General features: G+C 43.5%; 3 protein-coding genes across 10 annotated transcripts in view; all 3 read right to left on the bottom strand.

Annotated features, from left to right (window-relative positions):
* ZNF512 (zinc finger protein 512) overlaps positions 1–2,282 on the bottom strand; it is a 38,923-nt gene extending 36,641 nt beyond the window's left edge. For 2 of the 8 annotated variants that reach the window (XM_011956315.1, XM_011956313.1), the window contains exons 1-2: positions 2,104–2,282; positions 1,527–1,585 (exon numbers count right to left, since the gene is read on the bottom strand). In XM_011956315.1, the coding sequence (XP_011811705.1) occupies positions 1,527–1,585; positions 2,104–2,133 (89 nt within the window). In that variant the 5' untranslated portion in view covers positions 2,134–2,282. Of the gene's footprint in view, positions 1–1,526; positions 1,818–2,103 lie in introns of all 8 variants that reach the window. The other 6 variants (XM_011956317.1, XM_011956316.1, XM_011956318.1 and 3 more) reach the window with 5 other exon arrangements.
* A 246-nt stretch (positions 2,283–2,528) lies between these two features.
* On the bottom strand, positions 2,529–8,569 carry LOC105521945 (chromosome unknown open reading frame, human C2orf16). Its single transcript, XM_011956321.1, has one exon. The coding sequence runs from the start codon at positions 8,567–8,569 to the stop codon at positions 2,723–2,725; it is 5,847 nt and encodes a 1,948-aa protein (XP_011811711.1). The 3' UTR covers positions 2,529–2,722.
* Positions 8,570–8,658: 89 nt separating this feature from the next.
* The window catches only part of LOC105521951, a 40,775-nt gene continuing 25,867 nt past the window's right edge, over positions 8,659–23,566 (bottom strand). Inside the window, exons 2-6 of the mRNA XM_011956327.1 lie at positions 20,032–20,110; positions 19,349–19,403; positions 19,067–19,162; positions 8,791–18,719; positions 8,659–8,663 (exon numbers count right to left, since the gene is read on the bottom strand). Coding sequence (XP_011811717.1) covers positions 8,659–8,663; positions 8,791–18,719; positions 19,067–19,162; positions 19,349–19,403; positions 20,032–20,110 — 10,164 coding nt within the window. The remainder of the gene's footprint in view (positions 8,664–8,790; positions 18,720–19,066; positions 19,163–19,348; positions 19,404–20,031; positions 20,111–23,566) is intronic.

Raw genomic sequence — 23,566 nt, forward strand, 5'->3', positions numbered from 1 at the left:
CCTATTTGATTTTGTTCCAAATGTTGCTCCTCATTCAGAAATTCCTAGTTCTGTGAATTACACCAAAATTCACCTGATGGCCAAAGCCAGAAACCCATAGACATCCTATCTTCCTTCTCTTACTCACTTATCATCACAACCTGTATGCTCCCTATACATTGTTCCCTATGTATTCCCTATGTATTGTTCCCACCACAGGCTGCATGTTCTTTTTTAATCTCTTAGGCTATCATAATAACCTCTGAACCAGTTTCCCAGTACCCTTCCAAATCCATCCTTCATAATGCTGCCAGAGTGGCCTAAGACCAATTATCTGGCTATGTCATTCCCTCATTATCTTTTCGAGGATAAAATCCAAACACTTTAGCATGCCATAACAGGTCCTTCATGGTCTAGCCCCTACTAACCTCTCTAAATGCTCTCCCTGCAATCCCTCATCCTCCATCCCAGTCACACAGAACTACTTACTACCCCATTAACTTTTTCCACACGTTCACATACTGTTCTCTGTTCTGAAAAACCTTTCTCCTTCTCACTAACTGTATGATTCCTCAACTTTCAAGTTTCTACTTAGGAGTGACCTGCTCTGATAATCCTTCCCTTCCAAACTATCACTCCCTTTCCCCAAAGGCTAAATTAAATTCCCATTTAAAAATATTTACTTATTACAATGAACTGTGTTGATCTACTTGCCTATCTCCCCTTCTAGACTGCTAGTTGTTTTTCACGCCTGTATACCTAACCTACTAGAGAACTGGCACAGAGTAAACATGTAGTAAATGTCACCTGAATGAATGAATCCATTTAATGTCTAGTTAACAAGAATGTTTTCTTTTGTATTAACCATGGAAAAACTAAGCACCTTCAGGGTACTAAATAACAAACCAGTCTTACAGCCAAGTAGTTTAAAAATACAAAGATTTCTTACGGCCATTTTTTTTTAATCATCCATCCCAAGTTCATCACTGTATTTACGTGCACGAATTTGATGTCTGGAGAAATACGGAATTACCACTGAGTCACTGGTTCCATTTTTATTATAATTTGTACTCTTTTTTCTGCAAGCTAGGTTTTTCTCCCACACACCAGACTTAGACCTACACCGTCCAATCCGATAGCCACTAGCTACAGGTGGCTATTTAAAGTTAGTTAAAATTAAATAAAATTTAAAGTTCAATCCCTCAGTCGCACTAGCCACATTTCAAGCGCTCAAAAGCTGTACAGGGCTAGTAGTTATGATACTAGACAGTGAAGATACAGAACATTTTCGTCACAAGAAGTTCTACTGGACAGCGCTGGCCACAAAATCACAAAAGAACCTTACAAACCTAACTTACTTAGCAAATAAAATTTAAAATTCAGTCCCTCATTTGCACTAGCCACATTTCAACTACTCAAAATCCACACAGGGTTAGTGGCTATGATACTGGACAATGCAGATACAGAACATTTTCATCACAGGAAGAAGTTCTACTGGACAGCGCTGGCGACACAATCATAAAAGGACCTTAGAAAACCTCACTTACTTCTTAGCTCCCACGATCCTCGTGCTCCTCTGCTGCTTAAAGGTTGTGGGTCCCGAAGTCTAGCAAATCACAAGCACACGAGTGAGTGCTAGGGACCTCTGAACCTCGACCACAAAAAGACGAATTCCCCTATGCCCAGAAGAAATGAAGCTCTCCCGGGGCAACCACCTCAAACACAAGAAGGCAACACCTTTTAGGAAAAATATGCTGTCCTATCTTCCAGCAGTGCAAAGGCGGGTAACAATACCAGAGCCTTCGTCTTCCCCCATTCTCAAAGCCCTGTCCCAGGCTCTAAAAGGGAGGCCAAAAGAAAAGACAACGGATATGAGAGACATTGGGGATGTAAAAGGAATAGAAACTAATGGCAATGTGGCGAGGAATTAAATTCAAGGAGGTGGGGTACAGGCAGCAGAACGTGGGTAAAGAAAAAGGGGACAGGTGATCTGATCTAGAAGGGTGGGGCCTACGATGGCCTCTGATAAAACCAACTCTGAGCATGGGACAAAAGCGAGGGACCGCGTGTTCCGGGCTCGACAGCGCTACCTCTAAAGCATAACGGTCAAACCAAGAAACTCACGGCGGGTACAGCACCGAGTCTGGAAGACATCACTCCCTCTCCACGCCTAACAATTTCACCCAAGGGCTCCGGCCAGACCAACGCCACTTCCGCTCTCCTCGCCTCTCCCGGATGTGGGTTCGGCTCCGCCTAGCCCTCTTCTGAACTTCTACTTCCGCCTAGCAGCTTCCGAGGGGGCTGCGGCCGGAGCGAGTCACGTGACGAGTCACCCTCCGATTCCTCTGAGACCCCGCCCCACTGGGATTGCGACGCGGGACCCGGGAACTTATGGGTGGGGTCTGGAGCGAAGGGGCGGAGCTTGGAGCCTCGACCAGGCCTCAAAACCCCTGGTTCTCATTCCGAACCTTTGCACAACTCCTCGTGTCCTTCCAGCCTGCGTTCCCCACCCACCAGCCCAGTGGTCTCAGTCCAGATGCACAGGGAGATCATGTACTGCCCCTTTATTGATCTTAGAGAAATTACAGACCCATTCTCACACGCCTCCCCCCGGTAGAGAGACATGGAAGCCTTTCCACGCTGGGGGCGCAGGTATTGGAGGCAGTGGCTGAGCAGGAAAGAAGCCTGGAAAGGGCAGCACGATGAAGACTTAGGACAATGAATAATAGGGGCGGGCCTCGCCTCATCGAGTAGCTTCAGGCCTCCACACTTGTCCTGCTTTGGGATTTTTATGTGTGGTCCCGAGGAGACTTGTTTGATTCTTGAAATCTCTAGACAAACTATGGCTGGGCCTCTCCCCAGGGGAACTGTACTTGAGTCCCTCCTTAAGGGGACTATGTCGGCTCCTCTCAGAGGGACTGCGATGGTTCCTCCCAGAGGGCCTCCCTGGCCTCATCTCAGAGGGACTGTGACGGGTTCTCTCACAGGAACTGCGATGGCTCCTCTCAGAGGGACTGTGACAGGTTTTTCCAGAGGAACTGTGTCCTCTCCTCTCAAAGGGACTGCAACGGCTTCTTTCTGAGGGACTGAGGTGGCTCTTCTCTGAGGGACTGTGACTTCTCTCAGAAATCCTACGATGGCTCCTCTCAAAGGACCTGTGAGATCTCCTCTCAGAGGGACTGCGATGGCTCCTCTCCGAGAGACTGTGACGGCTTCTCTCCAAGGGACTGCGATGGCTTCTCTCAGAGGAACTGCGATGTCTTCTCTCAGAGGGACTGCAATATCTTCTCTCTGAGGGACTGCGATGTCTTCTCTCAGAGGGACTGCGATGGCTTCTCTCTGAGGGACTGCGATGGCTCCTCTGAGAGGGACTGCGATGTCTTCTCTCAGAGGAAATGCGATGTCTTCTCTCAGAGGGACTGCGATGTCTTCTATCAGAGGGACTGCGATGGCTTCTCTCTGAGGGACTGCGATGGCTCCTCTGAGAGCTTCTCTCAGAGGAACTGCGATGTCTTCTCTCAGAGGAACTGCGATGTCTTCTCTCAGAGGGACTGCGATGTCTTCTCTCAGAGGGACTGCGATGTCTTCTCTCTGAGGGACTGCGATGGCTTCTCTCAGAGGGACTGCGATGGCTTCTCTCAGAGGGACTGCGATGGCTCCTCTCAGAGGGACTGCGAGGGCCCCTTTCAGAGAGACTGTGACAGCTCCTCTCGGAGGGACTGCAGTGATTCCTCCAAGACAGACTGCGACGGCTTCTCTCAGAGGGACTGGAATGGTTTTTCTGAGAGAGACTACGGTGGCTCCTCTGAGAGGGACTGTGTTGTCTTCTCTCCGAGGGACTGTGATGTCTTCTCTCCAAGGGACTGCGTTGGCTTCTCTCAGAGGGACTGCGATGGTTTCTCCAAGAGGGGTTATGACGGGTTCTCTCGGAAGGACTGCGTGGGGTTCTCTCCTTATAGAAGCTGGGGTGGTTGTGCTCCTTGTGTGTGAGTTTCTCTTTAAGGTGTCGATGCCAGGTTCTCTTCACAGGGGAACCAGGTAGGATTCTTCCTCGGGCCTGAACTCTGGTTCCTGGTGTGGACAAGTTCTTAGACTCCTGGCTGGAGGTTTCATTTCTATAGAAGTTTTTCTTTGATCTGCTACTATTGTCCTTTTGAACACTTCCCAGAGGCTGCCCCATCGAGGCAGTTTGGAAAGCAATACCACTTTGGGAATCTGTAGGCTTGGGCAGTCGAAGAGGTCTGGGTTGGAAAGAGTGAGCTCTTCTTGGCTGTTGAGCTGATCTGCACTGGCCCGTTCCTCCCCACAATATGTCCTCCTGCTTAATAGTTGAGCCTGCTGGTGTTAGCTTGTCAGCTGACCTCTTGTCTCTTTTGATACTGCTTGGTAAGCAATAGTCCCTGGTGTTTTGTTTTGGATAATAGTTTTTGCTTGCCCACAAATTGTCTGGCCTTGTCCTGTCCACAGGCTTCTGCCCAACAAAATCTATAACTCTGTGTGCTGTTTGGAATGCCCGCTTTAGGCTCTGAAAAAGCAGTTGCATGAACTTGGGCAGGGAAGGTTTCTTAGGTTGTCTTTTTAAAGAGGCAGTACTTGTCTGAGTTGCTCCAATCCTCTTCCTTCTTAAATGGGCTGGTAATTCCCTAGAGGGACTCTCTATTGTGGTTCTACTGTTTTTGTAGAACTTTCTGTGTTTTCTAAGTCCCTTGGTGATTCTCTTCATTGGATATTTTGAATCAGAGGTCTTTTTGGTTCTTACTTTAGCCCGTTTTTCATTCTGAGTGCTTTCAGAGTCACTCTCTGGTAGGTTGTGAACTTGAGTGAATTCATAGTGCCCAGGTGCTCTAATTTTTGTCTTTTCTACTAGGTCAGGGCTGCTGCGTTGTCCTCGCCTGATGTAGAATTGTACAGGGGCAGGGGACTGGGAAGACCCAAACTGCAAATCTATTGTGGAAGTAGCACTCTTGGAAGCTTGAGTATAGATTTTAGCTTTCCTTCGTGATGGTGATATAGGGCTTCTCTGTATGATGGGTCTATCTCTTTCACGATACTTGGAGATTTGGGGTCTTTTCCCAATTCGCAGCCTAAAGCCAAGATGCAACCGAATCTCACCATGGCCTTCAGGAGTGCGTACAAGATGGAGCTGTGGATAGATAAGAAGATAAGGCCCCGAAGTGGTCTGTAATTTATGATGGCAGTTAAGTCCTGAACATCGGCCACACTGTAGGCAGATAGGGTATTTTAGGACTAGACCTGAAGCTAGAGGTGGAGGCACATCGGGGGGTATTTGACTCCTTAAGAGTTTTGCTGCTATTTTTAGCTGCAGATCTTGTAGCAGCTGGAACTGTTCTGAGAAGTCAGTCTTAGCCTGGGAAAGATAACTTGGCTTGAGGGAGTGTTGGGACTCAGAAATCCTTGTCTGGGAATCACTCTGTGAGTCCTCACTTTCTTCCATTGGAACAAGATCTTCTCTATCATAAAATACGCTGAGGGAGGACTCTGACTTTACCAGGACAGGAAGCTGGCCCGCTGCACATGAGACAGGCATATGCTGAATGACTTCTTGGGATATACCACTGAACCTTGAGTTTGTCTTTTTTATTCCCACTCTAGTCCCAGAATATTGCTGTATTATGGAAGATGTGGAGCCACGTGTCCATATCCTTAAGGCCATTCTTTTCTTATGACCACGATAAAAAGTATGTCTCTGAATGTAGTTTTTGACCACGGAAGGCTGAGAAATAGTAACTGGACCCTTCTCTGGCAGGCTCTGAGAAGCTTCCATCAGTTCAGCTGGAATCCCAAATAAATTCTGAATAGATTGACAGGTATCTGCAGTGGCTCTTTCAGCTAAAGATGTTTGAGAACAAAGCTTCCTTTCCATAGTGGTCCCTAAAATATTACCCAGCATTAGCATAGTGGAGAGATATTTTCTTGGTAGTCGCTGCCTCCAGGCATGACTCTCCCAGACATTGTGTTGTCTACCCAGGAAAGACTTGATGAGACCTTTCTGAACCCCTGATTCTGCCCGGAATGTCCTAGATAGTGATCTCCAGCTTTGTAGTAGATGTCTCTGAAGTAAGTTCTCTAGCTCCTCCATTTGCTTCCTTTTAGTTGTCTCTTTAGATATGACATCCACTCCTGGAATCTCAGGACATGGGTTTTCCACAGTGTTAGCTGTCTTATCAGAGCTGTGATTATGAAGGGCCAAGGGAAGAATTAAAGATTGTATCATAGTAGGGTCTATATAGGTCTCTTCAGGCTGCAAAATATCTGTCCCAGGGTATTTTATATCCAAAGCTCTGGATACTTCCTGTATCCCAGAATCCCAAAGTCCTCCTAATTCAGATGCTGTTCTGACAGAGCTTGAAATGAGTGTGGTTGAAGAGCTTTGTAGGAACCTAGAGAAGTCAGTCCCTACTTGTAACTCTTCTGATGTTAACTTCTCACAGTCCCTATTCTGACACACCTGTCCTAGATTCAAATCCTCAGTTTCCATAACTTTAGGAGGCTCTGTTTTTATCACTGTAGATTTCACAGCCTGAAGCCCTTGTTTATGAGTCAATATCGTATGTTTCTCAACTGGAGATGTTTGCGGTGAGGTTAATTCTTCAGATTTCACTTGAATACGTGGCCTTGGAGTTAATTCTGCAGGTACTATCAGTTCTTGAAGATGTGGCCTTGGAAGTAAATCCACACAATTTATTGCTTCAATTCCTGATTCTAGGGCTACTCCTATTGGTTCTACAACCTGAGGAATTGGTCCTGGTGCTAATTCCTCAGATTTTACGATTTGAAGGGATGGCCCTGGGATTAGCATAGTTTTTACAATTTGAAACCCTGTCAACTCCATTGTTTCCAAAATCTGGTGTTTTGGCTTTATGATTAATTTCGTAGATTTCACATCTTGCAAACATGGCCCTGAGTGGTGCTCTGAAGGTCTCACATGTTGCAGTTTTGGAGTCAACTCAATATATTCTACCATTTGAGGGGTTGGCCTTGGTATTGTCACAGACTTTACAATTTGAAATGGTGGTCCAGGGGTTACTTTCACAGATTGAACAACTTTTGGGACATCTACGAGGATTACCTCTTCAGACTGAGCAACTTGAAGCTGTGTCCTTGCAGATTCTGTGCCTTGATCTAGTGGCTCTGGACTAATCCTCATAAATTCTACAATTCTACCCAGTGGTCCTGGGGTTGTCCCTGGAGATTTCATACTTTGATTCTTTGACTTTGTTAGCCCCATTGATACCTCCCTGTGCTGCCGTGCCTCAGAGGTGAGCTCTACAGATTCTTCATGTCCTATAACTTGACTTGTTTGCTTCAGGGGCACCTCTAAAGATTCCTCCCTTTGTAGCCATTGCTTACAGGTCAGATTTACAGATTCTGGGACTTGATGTCCTAACCCTAATATTATCCCTGGAGATACCACATGATGCTGTGGTTTGGGGGTTAATTGCAAAGTATTCTCTACTTGCACTCCTGACTCAGAAGTCAACTCCACAGATTCAGGAACTCGATGTCCTAACCCAGGTGTCATCCCTGAAGCAGAATCTGGGACGTGATGTAATGACTTTGGAATCAATACCACAGATTCTTCCCTTTGCAGTCTTTTCTCAGAGATCGTCTCCACACGTTCTAAGTTTTGAGTACAGAGCCTTGGGGATCTCTCTGCAAATCCAGTGGCTTGACTTGCTGGCTTTGGGGTCATTCCAAAGAATTCATTTGCATGTATCCTTGCCTCAGTGGTCAACCTCATAGCTTCTGTAAAGTAATGCTTGAGTTCCGGAGTAATCCCTTCATATTCCACAGTTTGCTGCAGTGGCTTCATATATAACTCCCCCAAATCCTTGACTCGGGCCCGTGGCTGAGAGAGCAGTTCCATAGTTTCTAGGATTTGGTAGCTTTTCTCTGGAGTTAATCCTAAGAATTTTGAGCCTTGATCCCTTACCATTGGAGTCAGATCAACAAATTTTGGTACCTGAAGATCTGGCTGTAGCAGCATCCCTAAGGATTCAATGGCTCTACCTGTTATCTTTGGGGTCAACCCCACAGATTTCTCTATAGTATCTATGCCTTTATGTGCCAATCCTTGTACTATTTCTGAAGATTCTGTGGCGTGATAAATTGGTATTGAAATCAAATTTGCAGATTTAGGGACTTGATACATTGGCTGTGGGATCATCTCTGCATATTTTGTAAACTGATGCCCTGGTCTAGGGATTATTTCAGAGGATTCCATGATTTGATAATTTGTTTTTGGAGTTTGCTCCCCATATTTCACTCTTTGAAGCAGTGACCCTGGTGCTAATTCCACAGATTTTATAGCTTCCTGCAGAGACACTGAAGATAATTTCACATGTTTTATGCTTTGCGACTTTGGCTCTAGAGTAAACTCCAAAGATTTCACACCTTGTTGCTGTGATTCTGGAGACAAATTTGAAAATCTGACACTAGTCAACAGTGGTCCTGATGGGAACTTCCTAGTTGACTCTGGTGCCAACATCATTGATTCATGATCTTGCCATCCTGAAGTCAACTCTTGATAATTTATACCTTGCTGTTGGGTCCCTGGTGTCAGCTCCATAGGTTTTACATCTTGAAAACATGGCTGTGATGCAAAGGCCGCAGATTTAACACATTGTGACCCAAAGCATGATGTCAACCCTGAAGAATTTACACTTTGAGGTTGTGGCCATAGAGTTGACTTCACAGATTTCACATCTTGAGAACATGGCTCTGGTACAAATACCACAGATCTCATACTATGCTGCCTGAGGTGTGAATGCAGCTCCTCAGAATTCATACCTTGAGGATATGGTTCTGGTTTTAACTCCACAGATGTCACTTTTTGAAAACATGGCTCTAATGTAAATACCTCATATTTTATGTCCGGCAGCTCAGAGGCTGAAATCATTTTTGCAGAATTTGCATCATAAAGCAATGGCTGTTTATTTATCTCCACGGGCTTTACATCGTTAAGCAGTGGCTCTGGTAAAAATACCACGGATTTCGTACCATTTTTCTGAGGACCCAAAGTGAACACAGGTTGCACAACTTGCTGTGAGCCAAGGTGCTTCTCCAAAAATTGGACTCCTTGAAACTTGGTTCCTGGAGTTAACTCAGAAGATTTCTTACCTTGCAAGTGTGGTCCAGGATTGAACAGAATAGATTTTGTACTTTGAGATTCTGACCCAGGGTTCAGTTCAGAGGGTTTCATGCTTTGTATCTGTTGCCCTGGATTAAAGTTGATAGAATTTATGCATTGAAATTTTGACTCTGAATTCAACTCAGAAGAATTCATACCTTGCAGCTGTGGGCCAGAGTTGAACTCTTTTGGTGTTATATCTTGGAATTTTGTCCCTGGAGTCAGTTCATATTTTACATCTTGTAAATGTTGCACAGAGTTGAACACAACAGATTTTATACCTTGAAGCTCTGGCCCAGGATGCAACTCAGAAGATTTCATAACTTGAAATTTTGTCCCTGATTTTACATCTTGCAAGTGTGGCTCAAGTTTGTACTCCATAGAATTTATACATTGTAATTTTAGCCCTGGATTCAACTCAGAAGAATTCACATACTGCACCTGTGGCTCAGGGTTACATTCAATAGGTGCTGCACACAGAAACTTTGACCCTGGAGTCAATTCAGATTTTAAACCTTGCAAATGTGGTATAGGGTTGAATATCATAGGTGTCTCACTTTGAATTTCTGTCCCTGGGTTCAATTCAGAACAATTCATACCTTGAAGTTTTGAAACTGGAGTTAATTCAGGCAATTTCATACCTTGTAAATATGGCTCTGGGTTGCACCCAATAGAATTTACACACTGAGCTTGTGACTGTGGAATGAATGCAGAATTCATACCTTGCAAATGTGGCCCTGGGCTGCACCCAGTAGGATTTACACACGGAAGTGGTGGCTCTGGAATGGATGCAGAAGAATTCACGCCTCGCAAATTTGACCCAGGGTTGCACCCACTAGAATTTACACACTGAAGTGGTGGCTCTGAAATGGATACAGAAGAATTCACATCTTGCAAACATGGTCCAAGGCAGAACACCTTAGATTTTATACCTTGAAGCTCAGGCCCAGGAGTCAACTTGGCACATTTTAATCCTTGCAACTGTGGTCCAGGGTTGAAATCTAAAGATTGTGTACCTTGAAGCCTTGTTCCTAGGCACAACTCAGAAGATTTCACACCCTGCAACTGTTGCTGAAGATTGAATTTCATAGATTTTACATCTTGAAGCTTTGTCCCTGTGCATAATTCTGAAGATTTTCTATGTTGCAGATGTGACTCAGGATTGAACACCATAAAGTTTACACTTTGAAGGTCTGGCCATGGATTCAACTTATGAGATTTTTCATCTTGCTGCTGCTTTTCAGCATTGAACTCAGAAGGTACCACACTTATCTTTGATTCCAAGGCCAACTTAGAGAGTTTTGCAACCTGCAATTCTGGGTCATGGTTGCCCTCTGTAGAGTTCACTCTCTGAAGCTTTATCAACCCAGATTCCGTATCTTCCAACTTTGCCCCAGGATTAAATTCTACAGATTTCACACCTTGAAGGTGTATCCCTGGTGTCAACACAGATACTTTTCTATCTGGTAACTGTGAAGTTGAGTTTAACCCCAAAGATGTCCTATCCTGTACCTTTGTACCTAGAGTCAATTCAGAAGATTTCACATCTTGCCACATTGGCCTAGGCATGAGCACAGATTTCACTTTTTGAAGCTTTGTCACTGGGATCACTTCAGAAGATTTCATACCTTGCAAGTGTGATCCAGGGCTGAACTTCATAGATTTTACATCTTGAAGCTCTGTCCCCATGATTGAGTTAGAATATTTTGTATCTTGCCACTGTGGGCCTGAGTTGAACTCCACAGATTCCCCACCTTGAAGCTTTGTCTCTGGTGTTAACTCAGAAGATGTCACACCTTGTAACTTTGGACCATGGTGGAATTCTACAGATTTTACATCTTGATGGTTTGTTCCCTGAATCAACTCAGAAGATTTTTCACTTTGTATCTGTTGTCCAGAATTGAAATCCATTGATTTCATACTTTGAAGCCTTGTCCCTGAAGTTACCTCAGAAGATTTTATACCTTGAAAGTGTTGTCCAGAACTGAACTTCATAGATTTTACATCTTGAAGCTTTATACCCATGATCAGATCAGAAGATTTTATATCTTGTAACTGTGGGCCTGATTCCAGCTCTACAGATTTCACACCTGGAAACTTCCTCCCCAGGGTCAAATCAGATTTCTCACTTTGTAACTTTGGACTAGGTTTGAATTCTACCGATTTCACACCCTGAAGCTTTCCCCCTGGAATCACTTCAGAAGATTTCACACTCTGTAAGTGTGGTGCAGAACTGAAATCCACGGATTTAATGTCTTGAAGCTCTATACCCATGATCAACCTAGAAGATTTCAAATCTTGCAACCATGGGCCTGAGTTGCATTCCATTAATTTCATTTCTTGAAGCTTTGTCTTCAGTATCGACTCAGAAGATTTCACTCCTTGCAACTGTGGCCCAGGTTTGAAGTCTGTAGATTTGACACCCTGAATCTTGGTCTTTGTGGTCAAATCAGAATATGGGATATCTTTCAACTGTGAACTGGGGTTTAACTCTGTAAACTTCATGTCTTGGGACTTTGTCTTAGGGTTCAACTTAGAAGATTTGACACATTGCCATTGTGGCCCAGAGTTGAACTCCTCAGATTTCATACCTGGAAGCTTTGTCTGATGAGCCAATTCAGATGATTTCATGCTTTTCAAATGTAGTAAGAAGTTTAGCGCTACAGTTTTATCACTTTGTAATTGTAGCTCTTGGCTTAATACTCCAGATTTCACCCCTGAAAACTGTGGCTCTTGTGTAAACACTGGAGACTTCACATCTTGCAGCGGTGTTCCTGGGTATGCCTCCACGGGTTTCACTTTGTGCAACTGTGGTCTTGGGGTCAACTCAGAAGATTTCACATCTTGCGAATGAAGCCCAGGTTTGAATGCCACAGATTTTATACCACACGGCTTTGATGTTGAAATCGGGCCACATGATTTCACACTTCTCAACTGTAGCCCAGATTTCAAATCAATAGGTTCGAGCCCTGGCAACTGATGTTCCTGGAGTGATGTCAAAGGTTGTATACTTTGGAGCTTTGGCCTTGGAATCGACTCAGATGACTTCACATCTCTTAATTGTATTGAAGGTTTCAATTCTACAGTTGTGACAACTCGAGATTGTGAACCACATTTTAGCACAGATCTCACACCTTGGAACTCAGGTCCTGGTATCCACTGCACAGAGCTCATACTTCCAAGCTGTGAGTCTTGGTTTAACTCCACATCTTTTACACTTCGAAGCTGTGGCTCTGAGGTTGACACTAGAATTTTCCCTTTCTGCAACTGTGGTCCTTGGGACATCTTAGGAGTTTTCACACATTGCAACTGTGGCCCAAAGCTAAACTCCACAGATTTTGCACCTTGAAGTTTTGGTCCTAGAGTCAGTTCAGATGATTTTACACCTCCCGACTCTGTGGAGGATTTCAACTCTGCAGGCTTGACACCTCGAGACTGTGAACCAAGATTCAACCCTACAGTTTTTACACTTTGGAACTCAGGTCCTGATATCCACTGCACAGATTTCGCACTTCCAAGCTTTGAGTCTTGGTTTAACTCCACAGTTTTCACACCTTGAAAATATGGCTGTGAGGTCGATGCTGGAATTTTCTCTTTTTGCAGCTGTGGTCCTTGGGACAACTCAGGAGCTTTCACAAAGTGCAACTGTGACCCAAGGTTAAACTCCATAGATGTTGTACTTTGAAGTTTTGGCCCTAGAGTCAGTTGAGCTGACTTTACACCTCCTGACTCTATGGAAGATTTCAACTCTCCAGGTTTGACACCTTGAGATTGTGAACTAAGATTTAACCCTATAGTTTTTACACCCCGGAACTCAGGTCCTGGTATCCACTGCACAGATTTCACACTTCCAAGCTGTGAGTCTTGGTTTAGCTCCACAGTTTTCACACCTTGAAGTTGTGGCTCTGAGGTTGATGCCAGCATTTTCCCTTTTTGCAGCTGTGGTCCTGAAGACAACTCAGAGGTTTTTACATACTGCAACTGTGGCCCACGGTTAAACTCCATAGGTTTTGCACCTTGAAGTTTTGGCTCTAGAACCAATTTAGATGCTATCATATCTCCCAACTGTATGGAAAGTTTCAATTCTGCAGGTTTGACACTTCGAGATTGTGACCCAAGATTTAACCCTACAGATTTTAGACCTTGGGACTCAGGTCTTGTTATCCACTGAACAGATTTCATTCTTCCAAGCTCTAGATCTTTGTTTAATTCCACAATTTTCACACTTTGAATCTGTGGCTCTACAGTTGAGCCCAAGGGTTTCACTTGGTGCAACTGTGGTCCTGGGGTCAACTTGGGATATTTCATACTTTGCAACTGTGGTTCATGTTTAAACTCTTTCATTTTTACATCTTGCATATTTGATTCTGGAGTCAATTCAGATGATTTTACACCTTTCGACTGTAGGTCAGACTTGAGGTCTACAGATTTTATACCTTCAAATTTTGGCTCTGGAATTAACTCCAAAGACATCACACCTTCTGACTCAGACCCTTTCTTTACTTGCTCAAAATTCACACATTGCTGCTCCTGTGAGTTTACAGGTATCTGACCATCCTGTTCAGGCTCAAGGGTTGAATCCACAGGTGCCATCCCTTGAAACTGTTGCTTTAGAACTAAATCCACAGAATTTACTTCTTCAAACTCTTCTCCTCTGGTTACATTCACAAATTTTACTACCGGCCTCTTTTGCCATGGGGTCAACTTTACAGATTTTACACATTGCAGATGTGGATCTTGAGTCTCCTTTATAGATTTTAAACTTCGAAGCTTTAAACATGGAGTAATCTCCCCAAATTTCATGTGGGACTGCATTTGTGGGACTGAAGTCAGTTCTTCAGGTTTCACGCTTTGTAGCTGAGGCCCTTGAAGCATCTCCATAGATTTAACCCCTTGAAGCAATGGCCCTGGTACAAAAGCCATAGACTTCTCACCTTGCATCTTTAGCCCGAGTTTTAATTTTCCAGTTTTCATATCTTGCAGCTGTGTACCTAGGATCAAATCCTCAGTTTTTAAATCTTGAATTCTTGAACATGGAGTCAACTCCACAGATTTTACACCTTGAAGCTCGGAATCAGGGGTGAATTCCACAGATTTGACATCTTCTGTCTGTGACCCTAAGGTTGTCGCCACAGATTTCCCACCTTCCAGCTGTGGACTTGGAATTATCTCCATAGATTTCATGCTTTCCAGGCATGGTCCTGGAGTTAAGGTCACAGATTTCATATCTTCCAACTGTGATCCTGAGGTCAGCAACTCAGATTGAAACTTTGAGCCTGGGGTTACCTCCTCAAGTGTTACACCTCCTGCCTGTGGCTCTGGGGTTAACGTCATATATTTGACGTCTTCCAATTCTGGCTCTGGTGTTAACTGCATAGTTTTCACATCTCCCAAATGTGGCCCTGGGATTAATTCCGCAGATTTCATATCTTCTAGCAGTGGCTCTGGGGTTAGCTTTTCACATTTGAAATCTTGAAGTTTTAAGATTGGGCTCCACTCCACAGGATTTACGTCTTGTAACTGTGGTCTTTGCATCAATTCAGGAGATTTCATGCTTTGTAACTGTGGTTGTCTGGTCAACTCAGAATGATTTACACTGGGCAACTGTGGCCCAGGAGTCCACTCCATGGATTCTGCATCTGGCATTTGTGGCTCTGAGACTAATTTATAGGAAACTTCAGCTTCAAGGCTTGGTTCTCGGTTGCCTGCTACATATTTTACACCTTGAAACAGTGGCTCTGATACTAACAACTCAGGCTTAACCCCTTCCTCCTCTGGCCCTAGAGCCATTGCCACAGGTGGTACACCTTGCATCTTTGGCCCTGGGGTCATCTCGAAAAATTTTACATGTTGTAGCTGTGGCCCTGAGTTTAAGTCTAAAGATTTCACACCTTGAGGTTGAGTTCCTGGTACTAAATCAAAAAATTTGACATCTTGTAGCTGCAGCTCTGGGTTAAGCTCTACCTGTTTCATACTTCGAGTTCCTGGAAATATCTTTGCTAATTTGGAATCTTGCAGCCCTAACTCTGGAACCACCTCTACAGAATTCACACTATGAAACATTGATCCTGGGGTTTGATCCCCAAATTTGACACCTTGCAGCTTTGGCCTTGAAGTCAATTCAGAAAATTTGATATCTTGCTGCCATGGCCCTAGGTTTACTTCCTCAGATTTTACACTTTGAAATGGTAGTTCTGAGATCGATTTCGCAGATTTCATGCTGTGAAACTGTGATCCTTCAGTAGACAGAACAGATTTCATATCTTCAACGTGTGGCCCTTGGCTTGACTGCAAAGATGACTCTGGTACAAAACCTAGAGAGTTTATATCTTCGAGCTGAGCTCCTGGTATCAACTGCATATGTTTGAAACCTTGATGCTTTGGCTCTGGGATTAAATCAGAAAATTTGACATCTTGCAAGCATAGTCCTGGGCTTAGTTCCACAAAGTTCACATCTTGAGGTTGTGATTCTGGAGTCAGCTGAACAAATTTGACACTTTGATGTGTTGGCTCTTGGGTAAAATCTGACAATTTGATGTCCTGAACTGAGGAATCTGAGGTCAGTTCATCAGATTTCACACCATAATGTGGGAGTTGTGAGATTAAATCTACAGGTTTTTCACCTTGAAGAAGTGGTCCTGGAAATACCCTTGAAAATCTGACACTTGGCAACTGTGACCCTGGGGTCAATCCAGAAGATTTGACACTTGGCTGAGATGGGCCTAGGTTTAAATCCACAGATTTTACACCTTGGAGCTCTTCCATCTTAGTCAAATCCTCCAGTGGCATACTTTGTAGCAGTAGCTCTGGCATCATCTCCTCAGATTCTACCACTCCTGTAGTTGACTGTTGGATTAGATTCACATATTTCATATCTTGCAATTGTGACTCTAGATCCAGCTGCTTAGACTTTTCTCCCTGGAGCTGTAGCCCTGGGGTCAGGTCCATAACATGTGGTTTTGGTTCTGTAATTAAATTTTTAGATCCTATCACTAATGGAGATGACTCACTGGTTAACTCCATAGATTTCAAATTTTGCAGTAGTGGCTCTGATTTCTCATATTGCGTGCCAGGTCCTAGAGTCAACTCCAAAAATCCTGTTTCTGCATGTGGTGGTACTGGGATGACCCCCTGGGTCTTATCAACTTGAGGCAATGCCAACCCCACAGTTTCTTTATATTCTGACATGGGGGGTATCTCTGACAATTCAGTAACTTCTGAACATGGCCCTGTATTGCAGTGAACAAACTTCATATCATGGGGCTGTGGCTCTGTGGTCAATACCTCTGATTTCACACTTTGCATTTCTGATCCTGGTATCAAATCCAGAGATTCTTTTGTTGTGTGTTGTGATACTGGAGTTTCCCCCATTGCTTTTCCAAGTTGGTGCATCGTCTTAAGAGTGTCTTGGGATGACATTGAGCTTATCTCCACAGATTCTGAAGTTTGGCTCAGTGGCCCTGGGGTAGTTCCTAAAGATGGTTGTGTCAACCCAATAGATTTTTCTACTTGGTGACAGGTGTCAGAGGTTAACTTTGCTTCTTTTCCTTGATATCCTGGTCCTGAGATCATCTCTAAAGATTCTGAGGCTTGATGCCATGGGGTCAGTATTTCAGGCTCTGTGGCTTCACTGGGGCTCATCTCTGCAGCTTTTACTTCCTTAAATTGGGTCCCTTTGGCCAACTCCACAGTGTTTATATCTTGAAACTCTGGTGGTAGGACCAGATGAACAGATCTCCTACGATGCAACTGTGAACTTGGGGTCAAGCCCCCAGATTCTATAACATGTGGCTGTGCTGGTGGAATTATCCCCCTGAAATCCATGGCTTGTAATAGTGCCACTGGAATTACTTTCTCATAACCCATGACTTGATGTAATGGTGCTGAGATCATGTCCAGTGATTTTGTGTCTTGACGTATTAGCCCTGGAGTAGCCTTTCCTTGTTCCATGACTTGACTTTGTGACCCTGAGGTCATGCCCACTGATTTCATGACTTTATGCTGTGGTCCTGGCACCATTTCCACAGTTTCCATAACTCCATGTTGTGGCCTTAGATTCATCTTTTCTGGTTTTGTGGCTTGATGGTTCAACAATGTGTTCATCTTCACTGACTCTATGACTTGGTATTGTGGTGCTGGAGTCGTTCTCACTGATTCTGTATGTGGATGTGATTTGTTAATCATCCCCATAGAATCCATAACTTGAAGCAGTGCTACAGGAGTTACTTTCTTATTATCTGTGACCTGATTCAGTAATCCTGTGGCCATCCTCTCTGATTCTGTAACTTGGTGCTGAGACCTTGGGGCTGCCTCCATTGACTGAATGACTTGATTTGGTGGTTTGGGGGTTATGCTCACTGTTTCCATGGTTTCCATTGGTTTCACAACTTGACTTGGCAGCTGTGGGAACAAACCTGCAAATTCTGAATGTGATTCTGGGATCATCCCCATTGAATTCATGACCTGAAGTAATGCCAATGGAGTTACCTTTATGCTGTCTTTGACTTGATATGATAGCCTTGGGGTCAGCTCCACATTAGTCACTTGTGTCTTGTGCTGCTGTATCCTTTTTTCTGGAAAATCTATGACCCTCTTCTCTATACTAAGCTCTAGCACGTGTTTTCGATCATTCTTCAGTAAAGGAGTTTCCTCTTGAATTACATTAACTTCTAAACTTCCTGGAGGTAGAGTGCCTATTGATGTAACTAAAGGCTTGGATCCAAGGATTTGGGGGCCATCCCCAGGTTGGAACTGCTTATCTGAGATAAGTGACTGTGAAAGTTTTGTTTCTGTGCTATTTGATCTAGATCCCACTCCAGCATTCACATGGAGCTGAAATGATGGAAAGTCTGAGGATTTGTTGTTGATATTTTGCTCAGTGTTTTGATGAATGGGCATAGATAACTGAGTTTGGGGTTTTTCTGATTCAGCAACTCCTCCTTGTACTTCAGTTATATAATTCAGCATTGCCCATGATTTCCTCAAAGGTAAAGGTACTGTTTGTTGCCGCAAAGCAAAAACCTTCCGAGACATATGTTCTTCTAGCTCCCTTCTAACTGAAGGAGAGAGCTTGAATGTAGCCCACCTTGGAAGTCGTGGTCTCTTCTTGGAAAGAGAATTTGGCTCATGATCTGATGTCAAATGGCTCTTGCTCATTCTCTCATCATTTTTTTTCCTTTTTTGTTTGCAGATATTTAGGGGTTCAGAAATAGAGCTGATAAAAGAGTTCTGAGGTTTTAAGGGTGAAAGTTCTACCAAATTCTGAAAAAATTTTGGTTCCTGGGGCTCTGAGAGCCGAAAAGGAGGCAGGGTTTTGCCTTGGTTCCTGAACACAGATGATTGCTTTTTGTTGGAAATAGGTAAACTATGGCTCCGGAATTCCCAAGTTGTTCCTTCAGAAAAGACAGGAAGATGAGACAGACTGGAGTCACTGCATGATGAACTAAAGGAGCTGCTGTGGTCAGTAGAATGTTTTGCTTTCTTATAGTCACAACAGCATAGAACAGTCTTCTGAGTCACAAGAACAGAGGTGGTAGAGGAAGAAATCACATCCTGTGATTCAGGCAAATCCTGTTTCATAAGCCTTAATCTAAGAAATAAAGAGAAATGTTTCAGTTTGCATTGAAATAGGAAAAGGAAAAAAGTGGCCATTTCAAATGCAAAATATTTTTGGTCTGAAGGAGAATTTGGAAAAAAAAAGTTTCTTTCCCCAACATTAATTACTTATAGAAAGAATTCCTCCACCAGGACAAAGGGAGGAAACTGTTCCCATTCCACCCAGAAATGATCCTTCAACCAGTTTGAACCCAGAACTTCCCCCACAGACAAAACGAACTCTCTCTTCTCCCTGTCTCCCTCCCTCCTTCATTCCCTTCCTTCCTTCTTTTTAAAACCTCTACCACCTTCAATCCCCACCCAGAAACTACATTGTCTGACCTTATGCTTTCTAGGTATCGGAAGATCTGTTGAAGACTCCGCTCCATTGACCAGAGTATATATTCCTGGGTCCAGCCCACAGGGAGTTCTGAAACACTGGATGCAACAGTGTATGTCAATGGAACTGAAGTTTCATTAAAGTACCAATAAGGAAAACAATAAGAGAGATTTAACTTAGAAAGGAGCTATCATAGTGAAGGAAGTAAAACAGAGTCCAGGTACTTTACTTCTAGCTTTCACAAAGTTTATCAGTAGAACAGGCTGAAGAAAGGCTTTACTCACCCTGTCAGGTTAGCTTCAGTGCAAGCCATCCTGAGGTTTTCCTCCCACTGTGGATCTGGGAGAAGAGGTGAAGAATCTATCAGCATCATGACTATTGATTATTGTGATCATTTTATCCAACCCCCTCTTTTTGCAAACAAGGAAATGAAGATGAAGTTATGCCCAAGATCATAAAGCTAATTAGTGGTAGATCTCAGACTTAACCTATCTGAAGATTTTTAAAAAAGCTATACTATGCTGCCTTCATCATACAGTAGATGTAAGCTATATACATTGGGAAGAATATGAATAATCATAGTAATAAGCAGTGAGAGTAGGGGAAACAGAGGTCATGATACATATCTTTTCTTCCAAAGGAGTCTATCCAGGATCTATGGTAGGGGGAAAAAGATAGGGAAACTTCCCACACCAAACTCTTGGTAGTTACCCTTTGTCCATTCTAAATCTCACCAAGTTTCCTTCCCAATACCTTAGACTTTGCACAAAAGGAGCTGAGGGAAGGAAGCATGAGGAAAGAAACCATGGAAAGAATTATGGAGCCATATACATACATATCTTTAGACATGGAAATGCTAAAAAGAAGAGGCACACTTCTTCCATTTACATCCTCTTTTTCAACCTCCCTCCACCTGCTATTTAAGGCTAGAGTCAGAAGGCAGACCCACAATTGGTCTGTTATTAACCTTGAGCTGAAGAGTAAAGGATAGGGTCTCTCTGACCTGTTAATTTCTGGATCTTTTTCAATCTATGGTGCTTTGAAGTCTAGAGAAGCACAAAAAGAAAAAAGAAAATCAGATTATGTTCTAGGTTAGAGACTTTATTGACAGCACTTGTCACCTTTTAGATATCAGATATTGATACATCTATTGCATCAGATATTGATACATCTCATATATCAGATATTGATACAGTTGGCATCCATAACCACATGTAAATGCTGTAACAAACATATAAATATCAGGGAATATAGAGGACAGTGATTAACTTTCTAAGAGAGAAGGGAAGAATTATTCAAGAAGTTGCATTTGTACTGGAGTTTAAAGAATCAGCACGAGACTTTTAGGCGAAGAAACAGTATTTCAGGCAAGTGGGAACATCACTGAGATCAGCATGTCATGATTGTCAGGTGCACTTTTGCTAAGTAGTGGGAGATGCTAGGCTGACAAGGTAGATGGAAGTCAGGTTATGCCTAATGGTAGAATTTTAATTTTATTCTGTAGTCAGAAAACTCCTGGGATTTTTTCAGAGTGCTCCAGGCCATTTTAAAGGCAGTAATGACATTTGTTACCATTTCAAATAAAACAATTTTTTTTTTTTTTTTTTGAGGTGGAGTTTCACTCTGTCGCCCAGGCTGGAGTGCAGTGGCGCCATCTTGGCTCACTGCAACCTCCACCTCCTGGGTTCAAGTGATTCTCCTGCGACAGCCTCCCTAGTAGCTGAGCCACCATGCCTGACTAATTCTTGTAATTTTAGTAGAGACGGGGTTTTGCCACGTTGGCCACGCTGGTCTCAAACTCCTGACCTCAGGTGATCCGCCCACCTCAGCTTCCCAAAGTGCTAGGGTTACAGGCGTGAGCCACCACGCCCAGCCCAGCATCCTTTTAAATGCTGAATTAAGCTCCTCAAAAAAGAGTAAGGGAAATCCTTACATGCCAAAATTAAGGAGAAAACTGAAAAACATGAGCAGAAAATCATCTGACACTTCAACACCCTATATCATTTGTAGCATCAGTCAGAAGGGATTTGGGTTAACAACAAGGTAGGAACAAAAGACAAGACCCATGTAAGTGTGTATTTGGAATGGAGACCCTGGGAAAAAGCCAGAATTCTCGAAAGTGCCACATGTTTAGTGGAAAAGTGGCTAGGAAAAAAATCTGCCCACCACAAGAAAATTTGTACTCTAGGTAGGGGGAAAAAAGAAACAAAAAACACCGTCTCTGAGAATTTTAACCATGAGTCTATCCTCCTGCTGGCTTGGAGTACTAATTTATACCCACTGTGTAGCCAGGAACCCTCAAATTGAAAATAAAAGTGGAGCGATCCTGGGCTGGTAATGCTTTAGGGCAAAAGATGAAAGAAAATGTAAATCTCCTTGGAAATTAAAAAGAAGTAGAAGTGGTCTGGTGCAGTGGCTCGTGCCTGTAATCCCAGCACTTTGGGAGGCTAGGCAGGAGGATCACTTGTGCCCAGGAGTTTGAGACCAGCCTGGACTACATAGTGAGACCCTGTCTCTACAAAAAATAAAAAATAATTTTTTTTTTTTTTTTTTTTGAGACGGAGTCTTGCTCTGTCGCCCGGGCTGGAGTGCAGTGGCCGGATCTCAGCTCACTGCAAGCTCCGCCTCCCGGGTTCAAGCCATTCTCCTGCCTCAGCCTCCCAAGTAGCTGGGACTACAGGCGCCCGCCACCTCGCCCGGCTAGTTTTTTGTATTTTTTAGTAGAGACGGGGTTTCACAGTGTTAGCCAGGATGGTCTCGATCTCCTGACCTCGTGATCCGCCCGTCTCGGCCTCCCAAAGTGCTGGGATTACAGGCTTGAGCCACCGCGCCCGGCCAAAAAAATAAAAAATAATTTTAAAAAATTAGCTGGGGCAGCCAGGCATGGTGGCTTGTGCCTGTAACCCCAGCACTTTGGGAGGCCAAGGCAGACAGATCACTTGGGGTTGGGAGTTTGAGACCAGCCTAGCCAACATGGTGAAACTCCATCTCTACTAAAAATACAAAAAATTAGCCAGGCGTGGTGGTGTGCACCTGTAATCCCAGCTACTTGGGAGGCTGAGGCAGGAGAATCATTTCAACCCAGGAGGTGGAGGTTGCAGTGAGCTGAGATCATGCCACTGAACTCCAGCCTGGGCAAACAGAGCAAGACTCAGTCTCAAAAAAAAAAAAAAAAAAAAAAAAGCTGGGTGTGGTGGTGTGTGCCTGTGGTCCCAGATATTTGGGTGGCTGAGGTAGGAGGATCTCTTGAACCCGGGAGGTCAAGGCTGCAGTGAGCTGTGATCTTGCCACTGCACTCTCCAGCCTGGGTGATACAGCAAGACCCTGTCTCAAAAAAAAAGAAAAGAAAAAAAGAAGTAGAAGAGGAAGAAGAACACAGTTTACATAACTACACATTAATGAATGTGAAAACGCTAATAAAATAGTTAAATTCCTAGACAAAAATATAAGATATCAAAACTGGCCAAAAAGAAATAGATCATTTGAGTAGACCAGTAAGTATGAAAGCAATTGAAATGATAATCAGACATTCTACATCAGACATAATAAAATAATTCATCAAGGTCTCGGAATACCAGAACAACTTACAAATATCAGTAGCATTTCTCTACTACAGTAAAAACTATAAAAATATAATTTAATAAAAGATATTCTTCACAATAGCAATAAAATGATAAAAGTATAAAGGTATTAAGTAAACCAAGAATACAGAAGACTTCCATGTAGAAAACTATAAAATTCTAATAAAAGACACAGAAGATGATCTGAATAAATGCAGAGATAGTCCAAGTTCTTGGTTGGAATAACTTGAAATTACGAAGATGTCAGTACTCACCAAATTAATTTTTTTTTTTTTGAGATGGAGTCTCGCTCTGTTGCCCAGGCTGGAGTGCAGTGGCACAATCTCGGCTCACTGCAACCTCCACCTCCCAGGTTCAAGCAATTCTCCTGCCTCAGCCTCCTGAGTAGCCGGGACTACATGTGCGCACCACCAGGCCCAGCTAATTTTTATATTTTTAGTAGAGATGGGGTTTCACCATGCTGGCCAGGCTGGTCTCGAACTCAAACTCCTGACTTCATGATCCACCTGCCTCGGCCTCCCAAAGTGCTAGGATTACAGGCGTGAGCCACTGCACCCAGCCAAATTAAATTTTATATATATATATATATGTATATATAATTATATATGTGTGTCTATATATAGACACAGACATATGTGTGTGTGTGTCTGTATATAGACACTTTTTTTTTTTTTTACTTTTTTTTTTTGAGACAGGGTCTCATTGTATTGCCTAGGCTGGAGTGCAGTGGCATGATCATGGCTCACCACAGCCTCAACAGCCTGGGCTCAAGTAATTCTCAGCCTCCCAAGTAGCTGGGACTACAGGTGCAATACCCCACACCTGGTTAATGTTTTTTATTTTTTGTAGAGACGGGGTCTCATTATGTTGCCCAGGCTTAAATTATATTTTAATGCATTCACAATTCGTATTTCATTTGGA

This window comes from Colobus angolensis, unplaced genomic scaffold, assembly GCF_000951035.1.
Source record: "Colobus angolensis palliatus isolate OR3802 unplaced genomic scaffold, Cang.pa_1.0 Scaffold413, whole genome shotgun sequence".
Taxonomy (NCBI): Eukaryota; Metazoa; Chordata; class Mammalia; order Primates; family Cercopithecidae; genus Colobus; species Colobus angolensis.

What these genes read in the sequence shown, in the direction of transcription:
- LOC105521945 (XM_011956321.1), bottom strand. Translation starts at nt 8,569, where the DNA reads ATGGAGCTGACACCAGGGACCCAACAGCAAGGTATAAATTATCAAGAG.